General features: G+C 48.0%; 2 protein-coding genes across 6 annotated transcripts in view; one reads left to right on the top strand and one right to left on the bottom strand.

Moving 5' to 3' along the window:
• The window catches only part of NUDT8 (nudix hydrolase 8), a 165,402-nt gene that overhangs the window by 141,744 nt on the left and 11,277 nt on the right, over window positions 1–12,381 (bottom strand). For 4 of the 5 annotated variants that reach the window (XM_063958400.1, XM_063958401.1, XM_063958399.1 and 1 more), the window contains exon 2: window positions 1,646–1,868. The exons of the other annotated variant lie outside the window; for it this stretch is intronic. The gene's annotated coding sequence lies outside the window, so the exon portion shown is untranslated. The remainder of the gene's footprint in view (window positions 1–1,645; window positions 1,869–12,381) is intronic. 5 annotated transcript variants of the gene reach the window in all.
• Window positions 2,332–12,381, top strand: part of ACY3 (aminoacylase 3) — a 58,646-nt gene continuing 48,596 nt past the window's right edge. The window contains exons 1-2 of the mRNA XM_063958404.1: window positions 2,332–2,449; window positions 2,564–2,797. Of these exons, the coding sequence (XP_063814474.1) occupies window positions 2,448–2,449; window positions 2,564–2,797 (236 nt within the window). The 5' untranslated portion in view covers window positions 2,332–2,447. The remainder of the gene's footprint in view (window positions 2,450–2,563; window positions 2,798–12,381) is intronic.

The following is a 12,381-nucleotide window of genomic DNA, read 5'->3' as shown; positions in this document are numbered from 1 at the left end:
CGCGCGGGGCCGCGCATCGGCATCGGATCGGGATCGCAAGGTGACTGTCACCTTGCGATCTGCACTATATTTTCTTCCGATTCTGACTATATAGTCAGAATCGGAAGAAAATATCTTACCGTGTGTACACACCTTTAGTCATCCAGCGACCTAGGTGCAAATTTTAGGACTAAAAATAATATTGTGAGGTGTGAGGTATTCAGAATAGACTGAAAATGAGTGGAAATTATGGTTTTTGAGGTTAATAATACTTTGGGATCAAAATGACCCCCAAATTCTATGATTTAAGCTGTTTTTTTAGTGTTTTTTAAAAAAAACACCCGAATCCAAAACACACCCGAATCCGACAAAAAAAATTCGGTGAGGTTTTGCCAAAACGCGGTCGAACCCAAAACACGGCCGCGGAACCGAACCCAAAACCAAAACACAAAACCCGAAAAATTTCAAGTGCACATCTCTATTAATGCCCCAGAATCTATAGCCGTTTCTCTGATAACAATATCCAAGCATAGCACAAGATTGACTTGGGACCTAACTTGCATTTTCTTTAGGAATATGAGCTTATGATTTACATCCAAATACATGGAGATAATTGACACTTGGCTGTTTACTAGACCACACCTCCAGCGGTGTCTTATCTTTCACTGCCACTGAAGGTGTTCCATTCTTGAGCATTACAGTAGTTTGAACTGTTTCCGCCAGAATCTTTTATCCAAACCTGCATCACTTAAAATAGTTCACATTCTCTCAAGCATATCTCCCAACATGACCCTCTCCAGGAGGGACACAATGCTCTGCTTCTGGACTTTTCTCTCAATTTATGATTGCCGGCACCTCTGTTGAACAGGTTAATGGATAAGAAAGGTGTTTCAGCACAGGTGATGGCAATCATAGATGAAGGGGAAAGTCCAGGAGCAGAGCATTCTGTCCCTCCTGGAGAGGGTCATGTTGGGAGGTATGTCTCAAGCATTGTTCTAGTCACCCTCTCACTCCTGCCATTTTGCTCAGGGGTGTAGGCACCGTTAATTGGTGTTGGATACCATTTATCTTTAGAAAAGTAGCATGATAGCTGGTTTCATATTCTCCACAATTATCAGATCTTAACACTTTTGTTCTCAGGCCTGCCGGGTTTCACTTCATACTTGCCTACCTGACCCTCTCCATGAGGGAGAAAATGCTCTGTTCCTGGACTTTCCCGGTAATGTATGATTGCCATCACCTGGGGTGAGTTTGTTAATTGATAAGAAAGGTGTTTCACCACAGGTGATGGCAATCATACATTACCAGGAAAGTCCAGGAAAAGAGCATTTTCTCCCTCATGGAGAGGGTCAGGTAGGCAAGTATATTTCACTTTCTACTAGAGCAGTGGTTCTCAACCTCGGTCCTCAAGTACCCCCAACAGTTTGTGTTGTCCAGATCACCTCACAGGTGCACAGGTGTTTTCATTACCCACTGACACATTTTAAAAGACCCACAGATGGAGCAAATAATTTCACTTGCAATCCTGTGAGGAGACCTGAAAAATATAAACTGTTGGGGGTACTTGAGAACCGAGGTTGGGAAACACTGTACTAGACTCTTGTATTCCTCAACAAGGGCTAAGATTCATGAGGTGCCTATGCCTAACCGTCACCCCGATACTTACCTTCGGGATGCCGACGTTCAGTGTTCTGGTGCTGGGATTCCGAGTGGTGTCGGGATTCCGGCGTAGGTCACATGACTGCTGACCTCCTGACCGCCGGGATGCATGGAGGACTTTGCTGGACACGCCGTTTTTTTGCGCAGTAGCACACAAGGGTTGGAGGTCACGCCTTAAGCTGTTCTGGGGTCATAATGCCTGGATGGAGAGACAGAGCAGGGTGCTCTCTCTAACACAAAAAAAAAAAAGAAAAAAAGGATGGAAACGTTATTTTAGATACTAATTTGCAGAGTTTGGGATAATCAAACAATTTCATTTGTTTTTTTATATATAAAAATAAAGCGTTAATAAAGCCACATGGTTTTTGTGCGTGCAGATTTTTTCTTTCTTTCTCCAGTGAATGATGTAGTGATATAATTATCACTGCAGGGCTCTGGTGTGTAGGGTGTTAATGTGGTGACATTTCAGGTTGTCCTGGTCATATGATTGTATTGTCTGAGAGCACACATGAGGGGTCAGAGTCAGTGTGAGGTCAGGCCATGGTATGAATGTGCGAGGAGGGGGTCGGACTTCCCAATCACCTGTAATAACGTGCAGTAGAAATTTACACGTGACCTTTGATCCAGTCAGCATTACTGGGGTTAATAGGTAATGATATTACTTGTGGCATACATTAACCTATCCTGCAATGAGTGTCTAACAGACACACACAGAGGCCGAAGCCACCAACGTGAGACAGTTTATAAAGTGAGCATGAAAGAGTGATTTCATTAAACTCGCTGAGAGAGAAAGCTTAGTCACTGCTAAAATGTAAGTGCATTACAGCAACAGGCCTGGCCTGTGCATTATCCCATCAACAACTGCACATCCTGAGATGACTAGTTTAGCTCCATCAGACTCTAATGCATCTTTCTGTTTTCCTAGGATGCCCAGTACTGTCTCTGCCAGTCCTCTCCGCCTTGTGGCAGTGACTGGGGGCACACACGGCAATGAGATGTCGGGGGTCTTTCTTGTAAAACACTGGCTCAGGGACTCCTCAGAGCTGGTGAAGGACACATTCGCTGCTGTACCACTTTTGGCCAATCCAAAGGCAACTGAAAAATGCGTGCGTTTCTATGAAAGGGACTTGAACCGTTGTTTCACCATGGACATCTTATCGTAAGTAATGTGTCACCTGACTAATAATTGTATGTACAGCAACAGACTCTCCTTCCTGTGATATTCGCCTGTGCCTGTATTTGCCTATTATGGCCGTCTGAACAGCGCTAGGTTTCCTGTGCTCCATTATTGGGTGTTGCTGGCCATGATATGCCAAGCTGCTAATTAAACATTCACAGGAAAAGGCACAGACACACTTGGCACACATTTATAGGGACAGACACACTTGGCACACAGTTATGGGGACAGACGCACTTGGCACACATTTATGGGAACAGACGCACTTGGCGCACATTTATAGGGACAGGCGCACTTGGCACACAGTTATGGGGACAGACGCACTTGGCACACATTTATGGGAACAGACGCACTTGGCACACATTTATAGGGAAAGATGCACTTCGCACACATTTATAGAGACAGGCGCACTTGGCACACATTTATAGAGACAGACACACTTGGCACACATTTATATGGACAGACGCACATGGCACACATTTATATGGACAGACGCACATGGCACACATTTATGGGAACAGACGCACTTGGCGCACATTTATAGGGAAAGATGCACTTCGCACACATTTATAGGGACAGACACACTTGGCACACATTTATATGGACAGACGCACTTGGCACACATTTATATGGACAGACACACTTGGCACACATTTATATGGACAGACGCACTTTGCACACATTTATATGGACAGACGCACTTGGCACACATTTATGGGAACAGACGCCCTTGGCGCACATTTATAGGGACCGACGCACTTGGCACACATTTATAGGGACAGATGCACTTCGCACACATTTATAGAGACAGACGCACGTGGCACACATTTATAGGGACAGACGCACGTGGCACATATTTATAGGGACAGAGGCACCTGGCACACATTAATAGGGACAGGCACACTTGGCACACATTTATAGGGACAGGCACACTTGGCACACATTTATAGAGACAGACGCACTTCGCACACATTTATAGAGACAGGCGCACTTGGCACACATTTATAGGGACAGATGCACTTGGCACACATTTATAGAGACAGACACACTTGGCACACATTTATATGGACAGACGCACATGGCACACATTTATAGGGACAGACGCACGTGGCACACATTTATAGGGACAGGCGCACTTCACACACATTTATAGAGACAGGCGCACTTGGCACACATTTATAGAGACAGACGCACTTGGCACACAGTTATAGGGACAGACGCACGTGGCACACATTTATAGGGACAGGCGCACTTCACACACATTTATAGAGACAGGCGCACTTGGCACACATTTATAGAGACAGACGCACTTGGCACACAGTTATGGGGACAGACGCACTTGGCACACAGTTATGGGGACAGACGCACTTGGCACACAGTTATGGGGACAGACGCACTTGGCACACAGTTATGGGGACAGGCGCACTTGGCATACATTTATAGGGACAGACACACATGGCACACATTTATATGGACAGACGCACATGGCACACATTTATGGGAACAGACGCACTTGGCGCACATTTATAGGGACCAACGCACTTGGCACACATTTATAGGGACCGACGCACTTGGCACACATTTATAGGGAAAGATGCACTTGGCACACATTTATAGGGACAGACACACTTGGCACACATTTATAGGTACAGAGGCACTTGGCACACATTTATAGGGACAGGCGCACTTCGCACACATTTATAGAGAAAGGCGCACTTGGCACACAGTTATGGGGACAGACGCACTTCGCACACATTTATGGGAACAGGCGCACTTGGCACACATTTATATGGACAGACGCACTTTGCACACATTTATATGGACAGACGCACTTGGCACACATTTATGGGAACAGACGCACTTGGCACACATTTATAGGGACAGACGCACTTGGCACACATTTATAGGGACAGACGCACTTGGCACACATTTATAGGGACAGACGCACTTGGCACACATTTATAGGGACAGACGCACTTGGCACACATTTATAGAGACAGATGCACTTCGCACACATTTATAGGGACAGACACACTTTGCACACATTTATAGAGACAGACGCACGTGGCACACATTTATAGGGACAGACGCACGTGGCACACATTTATAGGGACAGAGGCACTTGGCACACATTAATAGGGACAGGCACACTTGGCACACATTTATAGAGACAGACGCACTTCGCACACATTTATAGGGACAGGCACACTTGGCACACATTTATATGGACAGACGCACTTTGCACACATTTATATGGACAGACGCACTTGGCACACATTTATATGGACAGACGCACGTGGCACACATTTATAGGGACAGACGCACGTGGCACACATTTATAGGGACAGGCGCACTTCACACACATTTATAGAGACAGGCGCACTTGGCACACATTTATAGAGACAGACGCACTTGGCACACAGTTATGGGGACAGACGCACTTGGCACACAGTTATGGGGACAGGCGCACTTGGCATACATTTATAGGGACAGATACACTTGGCACACATTTATAGGGACAGACACACATGGCACACATTTATATGGACAGACGCACATGGCACACATTTATGGGAACAGACGCACTTGGCGCACATTTATAGGGACCAACGCACTTGGCACACATTTATAGGGACCGACGCACTTGGCACACATTTATAGGAAAAGATGCACTTGGCACACATTTATAGGGACAGACACACTTGGCACACATTTATAGGTACAGAGGCACTTGGCACACATTTATAGGGACAGGCGCACTTCGCACACATTTATACAGAAAGGCGCACTTGGCACACAGTTATGGGGACAGACGCACTTCGCTCACAGTTATGGGAACAGGCGCACTTGGCACACATTTATAGGGACAGGCACACTTGTCACACATTTATAGGGACAGACACACTTGGCACACATTTATAGGGACAGACGCACTTTGCACACATTTATAGGGACAGACGCACTTTGCACACATTTATAGGGACAGACACACATGGCACACATTTATATGGACAGACGCACTTGGCACACATTTATAGGGACAGGCACACTTGGCACACATTTATAGGGACAGACGCACTTGGCACACATTTATGGGGGCAGACGCACTTGGCACACATTTATAGGACAGACGCACTTGGCACATAGTTATGGGGATAGACGCATTTGGCACACAGTTATGGGGACAGACGCACTTGGCACACATTTATAGAGACAGACGCACTTCGCACACATTTATAGGGACAGGCACACTTGGCACACATTTATATGGACAGACGCACTTTGCACACATTTATATGGACAGACGCACTTGGCACACATTTATGGGAACAGACGCCCTTGGCGCACATTTATAGGGACAGATGCACTTCGCACACATTTATAGGGACAGACACACTTTGCACACATTTATAGAGACAGACGCACGTGGCACACAGTTATAGGGACAGACGCACGTGGCACACATTTATAGGGACAGAGGCACTTGGCACACATTAATAGGGACAGGCACACTTGGCACACATTTATAGGGACAGACGCACTTGGCACACATTTATGGGGGCAGACGCACTTGGCACACATTTATAGGGACAGACGCACTTGGCACACAGTTATGGGGACAGACGCATTTGGCACACAGTTATGGGGACAGACGCACTTGGCACACATTTATAGAGACAGACGCACTTCGCACACATTTATAGGGACAGACGCACTTTGCACACATTTATAGGGACAGACACACTTGGCACACATTTATAGGGACAGACGCACTTTGCACACATTTATAGGGACAGACGCACTTTGCACACATTTATAGGGACAGACACACATGGCACACATTTATATGGACAGACGCACTTGGCACACATTTATAGGGACAGGCACACTTGGCACACATTTATAGGGACAGACGCACTTGGCACACATTTATGGGGGCAGACGCACTTGGCACACATTTATAGGACAGACGCACTTGGCACATAGTTATGGGGATAGACGCATTTGGCACACAGTTATGGGGACAGACGCACTTGGCACACATTTATAGAGACAGACGCACTTCGCACACATTTATAGGGACAGGCACACTTGGCACACATTTATATGGACAGACGCACTTTGCACACATTTATATGGACAGACGCACTTGGCACACATTTATGGGAACAGACGCCCTTGGCGCACATTTATAGGGACAGATGCACTTCGCACACATTTATAGGGACAGACACACTTTGCACACATTTATAGAGACAGACGCACGTGGCACACAGTTATAGGGACAGACGCACGTGGCACACATTTATAGGGACAGAGGCACTTGGCACACATTAATAGGGACAGGCACACTTGGCACACATTTATAGGGACAGACGCACTTGGCACACATTTATGGGGGCAGACGCACTTGGCACACATTTATAGGGACAGACGCACTTGGCACACAGTTATGGGGACAGACGCATTTGGCACACAGTTATGGGGACAGACGCACTTGGCACACATTTATAGAGACAGACGCACTTCGCACACATTTATAGGGACAGGCACACTTGGCACACATTTATATGGACAGACGCACTTTGCACACATTTATATGGACAGACGCACTTGGCACACATTTATGGGAACAGACGCCCTTGGCGCACATTTATAGGGACAGATGCACTTCGCACACATTTATAGGGACAGACACACTTCGCACACATTTATAGGGACAGACGCACTTCGCACACATTTATAGAGACAGGCACACTTGGCACACATTTATAGGGACCAACGCACTTGGCACACATTTATAGGGACAGACGCACTTCGCACACATTTATAGAGACAGGCACACTTGGCACACATTTATATGGACAGACGCACTTTGCACACATTTATAGGGACAGACGCACTTCGCACACATTTATATGGACAGACGCACTTGGCACACATTTATAGGGACAGACGCACCTGGCACACATTTATAGGGACAGACGCACGTGGCACACATTTATAGGGACAGACGCACATGGCACACATTTATAGGGACAGACGCACTTCGCACACATTTATAGAGACAGACGCACTTTGCACACATTTATAGGGACAGACGCACTTTGCACACATTTATAGAGACAGACGCACTTTGCACACATTTATAGGGACAGACGCACCTGGCACACAGTTATGGGGACAGACGCACTTGGCACACAGTTATGGGAACAGACGCACTTGGCACACAGTTATGGGAACAGACGCACTTGGCACACAGTTATAGGGACAGAAGCACTTGGCACACAGTTATAGGGACAGACGCACTAGGCACACATTTATAGGGACAGACGCACCTGGCACACATTTATAGGGTCAGACACACTTAGCACACATTTGTAAGGTACCACTTCACAAAGGTGGAAGCAAGGAACAGGCAAGCAACTACAGACCAGAAAGCCTTACATCAGTAGTAGGGAAATTGATGGAAATACTCTTAAAATAAAGAGTTGTAGATGATCTCAAATCCAGCAATTTATAGGTTCCCAAACAGCATGGATTTACTGGGGAGAGATCATGTCTAACAAACTTTATGACTTTTTTGACTGTGTGACTAAAGTAATCGATAAGAGTGGGGCCATACATATAGCTTATCTAGACTTAAGTAAGGCTTTTGACACTGTCCCACATCACACACTGCTAAATAAGGGGGTCAATCCGAGTTGATTGCTCGCTAGCTAGTTTTAGCAGCCGTGCAAACGCTATGCCGCCGCCCACTGAGGAGTGTATTTTAGCTTAGCAAAACTGCAACTGATGCTGAATAGTGTTCTAAGATGGTTGAATGGATAAGATCTTGGTTGCAGGATAGAAAACAGAGAGTTGTAGTAAAAGGAGTGCATTCACAGGAGGGAAATGTTACCAGTGGAGTACCCCAGGATCTGTACTTGGACCAGTGCTTTTTAATATCTTTATTGGGCACATTGCAAATGGTATTGAAGGGAAAGTATGCATTTTTGCAGATGAATCAATCGTATGCAATAGGGTAGACACAACAGGAGGGGTAAAACAAATGATTGAGGAACTAGGTAGACTAGAGGTATGATCAAGAGCGTGGCAATTACAGTTTAATATAAAATAAAAAGCAAAATCTTGCACTTGGGTCTCAAAAATCCAAAGGCTAAATATAGTGTTAATGGCACTATACTGGAACACTACTGAGGAGGAAAGGGATCTAGGAGTCACTATTTCAGGACTTAAAGGCAGGTAAGCAATGTAACAAAGCAAAAAGGAAGGCAAGTCAGATGCTTTGTTGCATAGGGAGAGGAATCAGCAGCAGAAAGAAGTAATAATGCCACTGTATAGGTCATTGGTACGGCCTCATCTAGAATACTGTGTTCGGTTCTGGAAGCCATACCTTCAGAAGGAAATTAATACATCAGAGACTACACAAAGAAGGGCTACTAAAGTGGTGCATGGCCTACATCACAAAACATACTCAGAAAGACAAAAAAAAATCTCCATATGTATAGTTTGGAGCAGAGAAGGGAAAGGATAGAAACTTTAAAGGGTTTTAACAAGTAGGGAAACATTCTTCAAATGAAGAGAAGTATTAGAACACGAGGACATGCACTGAGACTGGAGGGAGGTAGGTCATACTTGCCTACTTTGCTTCCACCTCCTCCGGGAGGAGGCAGCGTTGTAGGCGCAGGGGGACGTGGCAGATGGAAAGATGGGCTGTCTGGGGGTGTGACTAGAAAGCAATGTGGGCTGTCTGGGGGCATGGCAGACAGGGAAATGGGCAGTCTGGGGGTGTGGCATTACAAATGCGTCATTGTGGCTCCGCCCCACTATACAGTGCCGAGGGCGGAGCGACGATGGCGCGATTCAGCGCATCTCGCTTAATTGGATCCCCTCGACCGCCCACTTGTTCTCTGCTGTGGGCGGCCGAGGGGGGGGGATGCAGAGGGGCTGCGGGGAAAGCGGGAGACTTGCCCACCTCTCCCTGTCACCCCCTGCTTTCACCTGCCACCAGCTGCCTATTCCTGTCACCCACTGCCTCCTGCTATCCCCCACTGCTTCTCCTTGTCACCCTCTGCCTCACCAGTCACTCACTGTCAACCAATGACTCCACTGATACCCTTTGCCTCTCCCCGTCACCCACTGCCTCATCCCATGGGGCAGAGGAGGGGGGTCCAAAGCATACTTTTTGCACCTGGGCCCGCCACTCGCAAGTTCTGCCACTAACTTGGCACACAGAGACAGACACACCGAGCATACAGTTACAGAGACACACTGGGCGCAAAGTGACAGACACACTGGGCACATAGAGACAGACACACTGGGCACACAGAGACATAGACACTGGGCACACAGTTACAGAGACAGACACACCAGGCACACAGAGACAGACACACTGGGCACACAGAGACAGACACACCGGGCACACAGAGACAGACACACTGGGCACACAGAGACAGACACACTGGGTGCACAGAGACAGACACACTGGGTGCACAGAGACAGACACACCGGGCACACAGAGACAGACGGGTCTGGGACTGAGGGTCGACAGCACAAAGGTCGACACACCTTAGGTCGCTGCCAATTGGTCGACACACCTTAGGTCGACATGGACAAAAGGTCGACAGGAACAAGGTCGACGTGGAAAAAGTCGACATGAGTTTTTTGTTTGTTTTTTTGGTGTCGTTTTCTTCGTAGAGTGACCGGGAACCCCAATTAGTGCACCGCGTTCGCTCGCCATGCTTCGGGCATGGTGACTTTGCTCCGCTACCGCTTCGCTCGGAACACTTTACCGTTCCAATCGTAGTCCACGTGGATCGTTAAGTATGAAAAGGTTCAAAAAAAGAAAAAAATCGCGAAAAACTCATGTCGACCTTTTGTCCATGTCGACCTAAGGTGTGTCGACCAATTGGCGTCGACCTAAGGTGTGTCGACCTATGTGCTGTCGACCTGGAGTCCGGATACCGAGACAGACACACCGGGCGCACAGAGACAGACACTCCGGGCACACAGAGACAGACACTCCGGGCACACAGAGACAGACACACTGGGTGCACAGAGACAGACACACCGGGCACACAGAGACAGACACACTGGGTGCACAGAGACAGACACACCGGGCACACAGAGACAGACACACTGGGTGCACAGAGACAGACACACCGGGCACACAGAGACAGACACACCGGGCACACAGAGACAGACACACTGGGTGCACAGAGACAGACACACCGGGCACACAGAGACATAGACACTGGGCACACAGTTACAGAGACATAGACACTGGGCACACAGTTACAGAGACATAGACACTGGACACACAGTTACAGAAACAGACACACCGGGCACACAGAGACAGACACACTGGGTGCACAGAGACAGACACACCGGGCACACAGAGACATAAACACTGGGCACACGGGGCGTGGCCTGGAGTAGCTGGGGACAGGCAGCATTTTTCCGGCTCTCCCGCTGATATCCTGAAAATATCCTGCTAGAAGCTGTTTTCTCCCCCCAAACACCTTGTGTTTCTGCTGGACCCTCTCCCGCTGCTGCGGAGCTCCTTGGAGTGTCGAAATTTCGAGATCTCCACGTGTGCATCTTGGAGATCGGACGGCCGGCCCGGCCTCGGCACAGAGTCCCGTTGCCTCTGCTTCTGGTTCCAGCGGCTGCAGTGCGGTGTGCGATACTCACCTGTTGCTGTCTCCCATTCTTCGGCTGTGTCTCTGGGGATCCTCCGTGTGTCTTCTGCTGTCTGCCTAGCTCCTGATGCCTGCGGGTGTGTGTGACGCCGACGGCCGCCATTTTGCTGCTTACTTCTCCTCTGACGGCCCCCTGGATATCATTCCTGCTTTGTACATTCTGATGGTGAGGGTGACGACGGCTGCCTGTTTCTTTGCCCCTGTTTAGCGGGTCTGCTGCTACTAGCTGGCTGCTTTATCCGAGTTCCCTGCTGGATGTGACTTGGTGGCGTGCTGGCCGCCGCCATTTTGCCTCTGGAGGTTTATACCTGATACCCTGAGATTCCTGCAGTCTGTACCATTTGTGGCCATTCCAGCTGGTGCTCAGATTTGGCTATTGTGCCCACTCTCCTGTCTTGGCGTCCACGTACCTTTACGATGGCTGGCTCTTTGCGTCACATACTCCAGGCTATTTATGCCACTACAGAGAGACTTGATATTCAGCTTACCAAAATGGTGGATGTATCCCCCAGCTCCATGGTTGCCTTCACTGCGCTTCCTGCATCAAAATATTCTCCGGCTATCTCCTATTCCGACACTGTGGATTCTAATGTACAGGATGCTGATCTAATCCCTGTATGCCCTGACTCTCCTGCAGTCCAGCCAAAAACCCGTTTGGATTCTCGGTCATCCTCCGTTGGAATTGCTCCTAATATCCTCTGCTGTCTACATTCTGACTGCCTCGACTGTGCTGTGTTCTTTGTAGTTGTTGGGGTTGTCTCTCCTGCTGCTATGCGGACACCGTGTAGCGTGACATACTATGGCTGGATGGAGCTAACGGTGCCCTCTCCGAAAATCCATCCCCTATCTCTTTGGTTCGCA

Source organism: Pseudophryne corroboree, chromosome 3 (assembly GCF_028390025.1).
Source record: "Pseudophryne corroboree isolate aPseCor3 chromosome 3, aPseCor3.hap2, whole genome shotgun sequence".
NCBI classification, from domain to species: domain Eukaryota; kingdom Metazoa; phylum Chordata; class Amphibia; order Anura; family Myobatrachidae; genus Pseudophryne; species Pseudophryne corroboree.
This window is presented reverse-complemented; position numbering and strand designations above follow the sequence as displayed.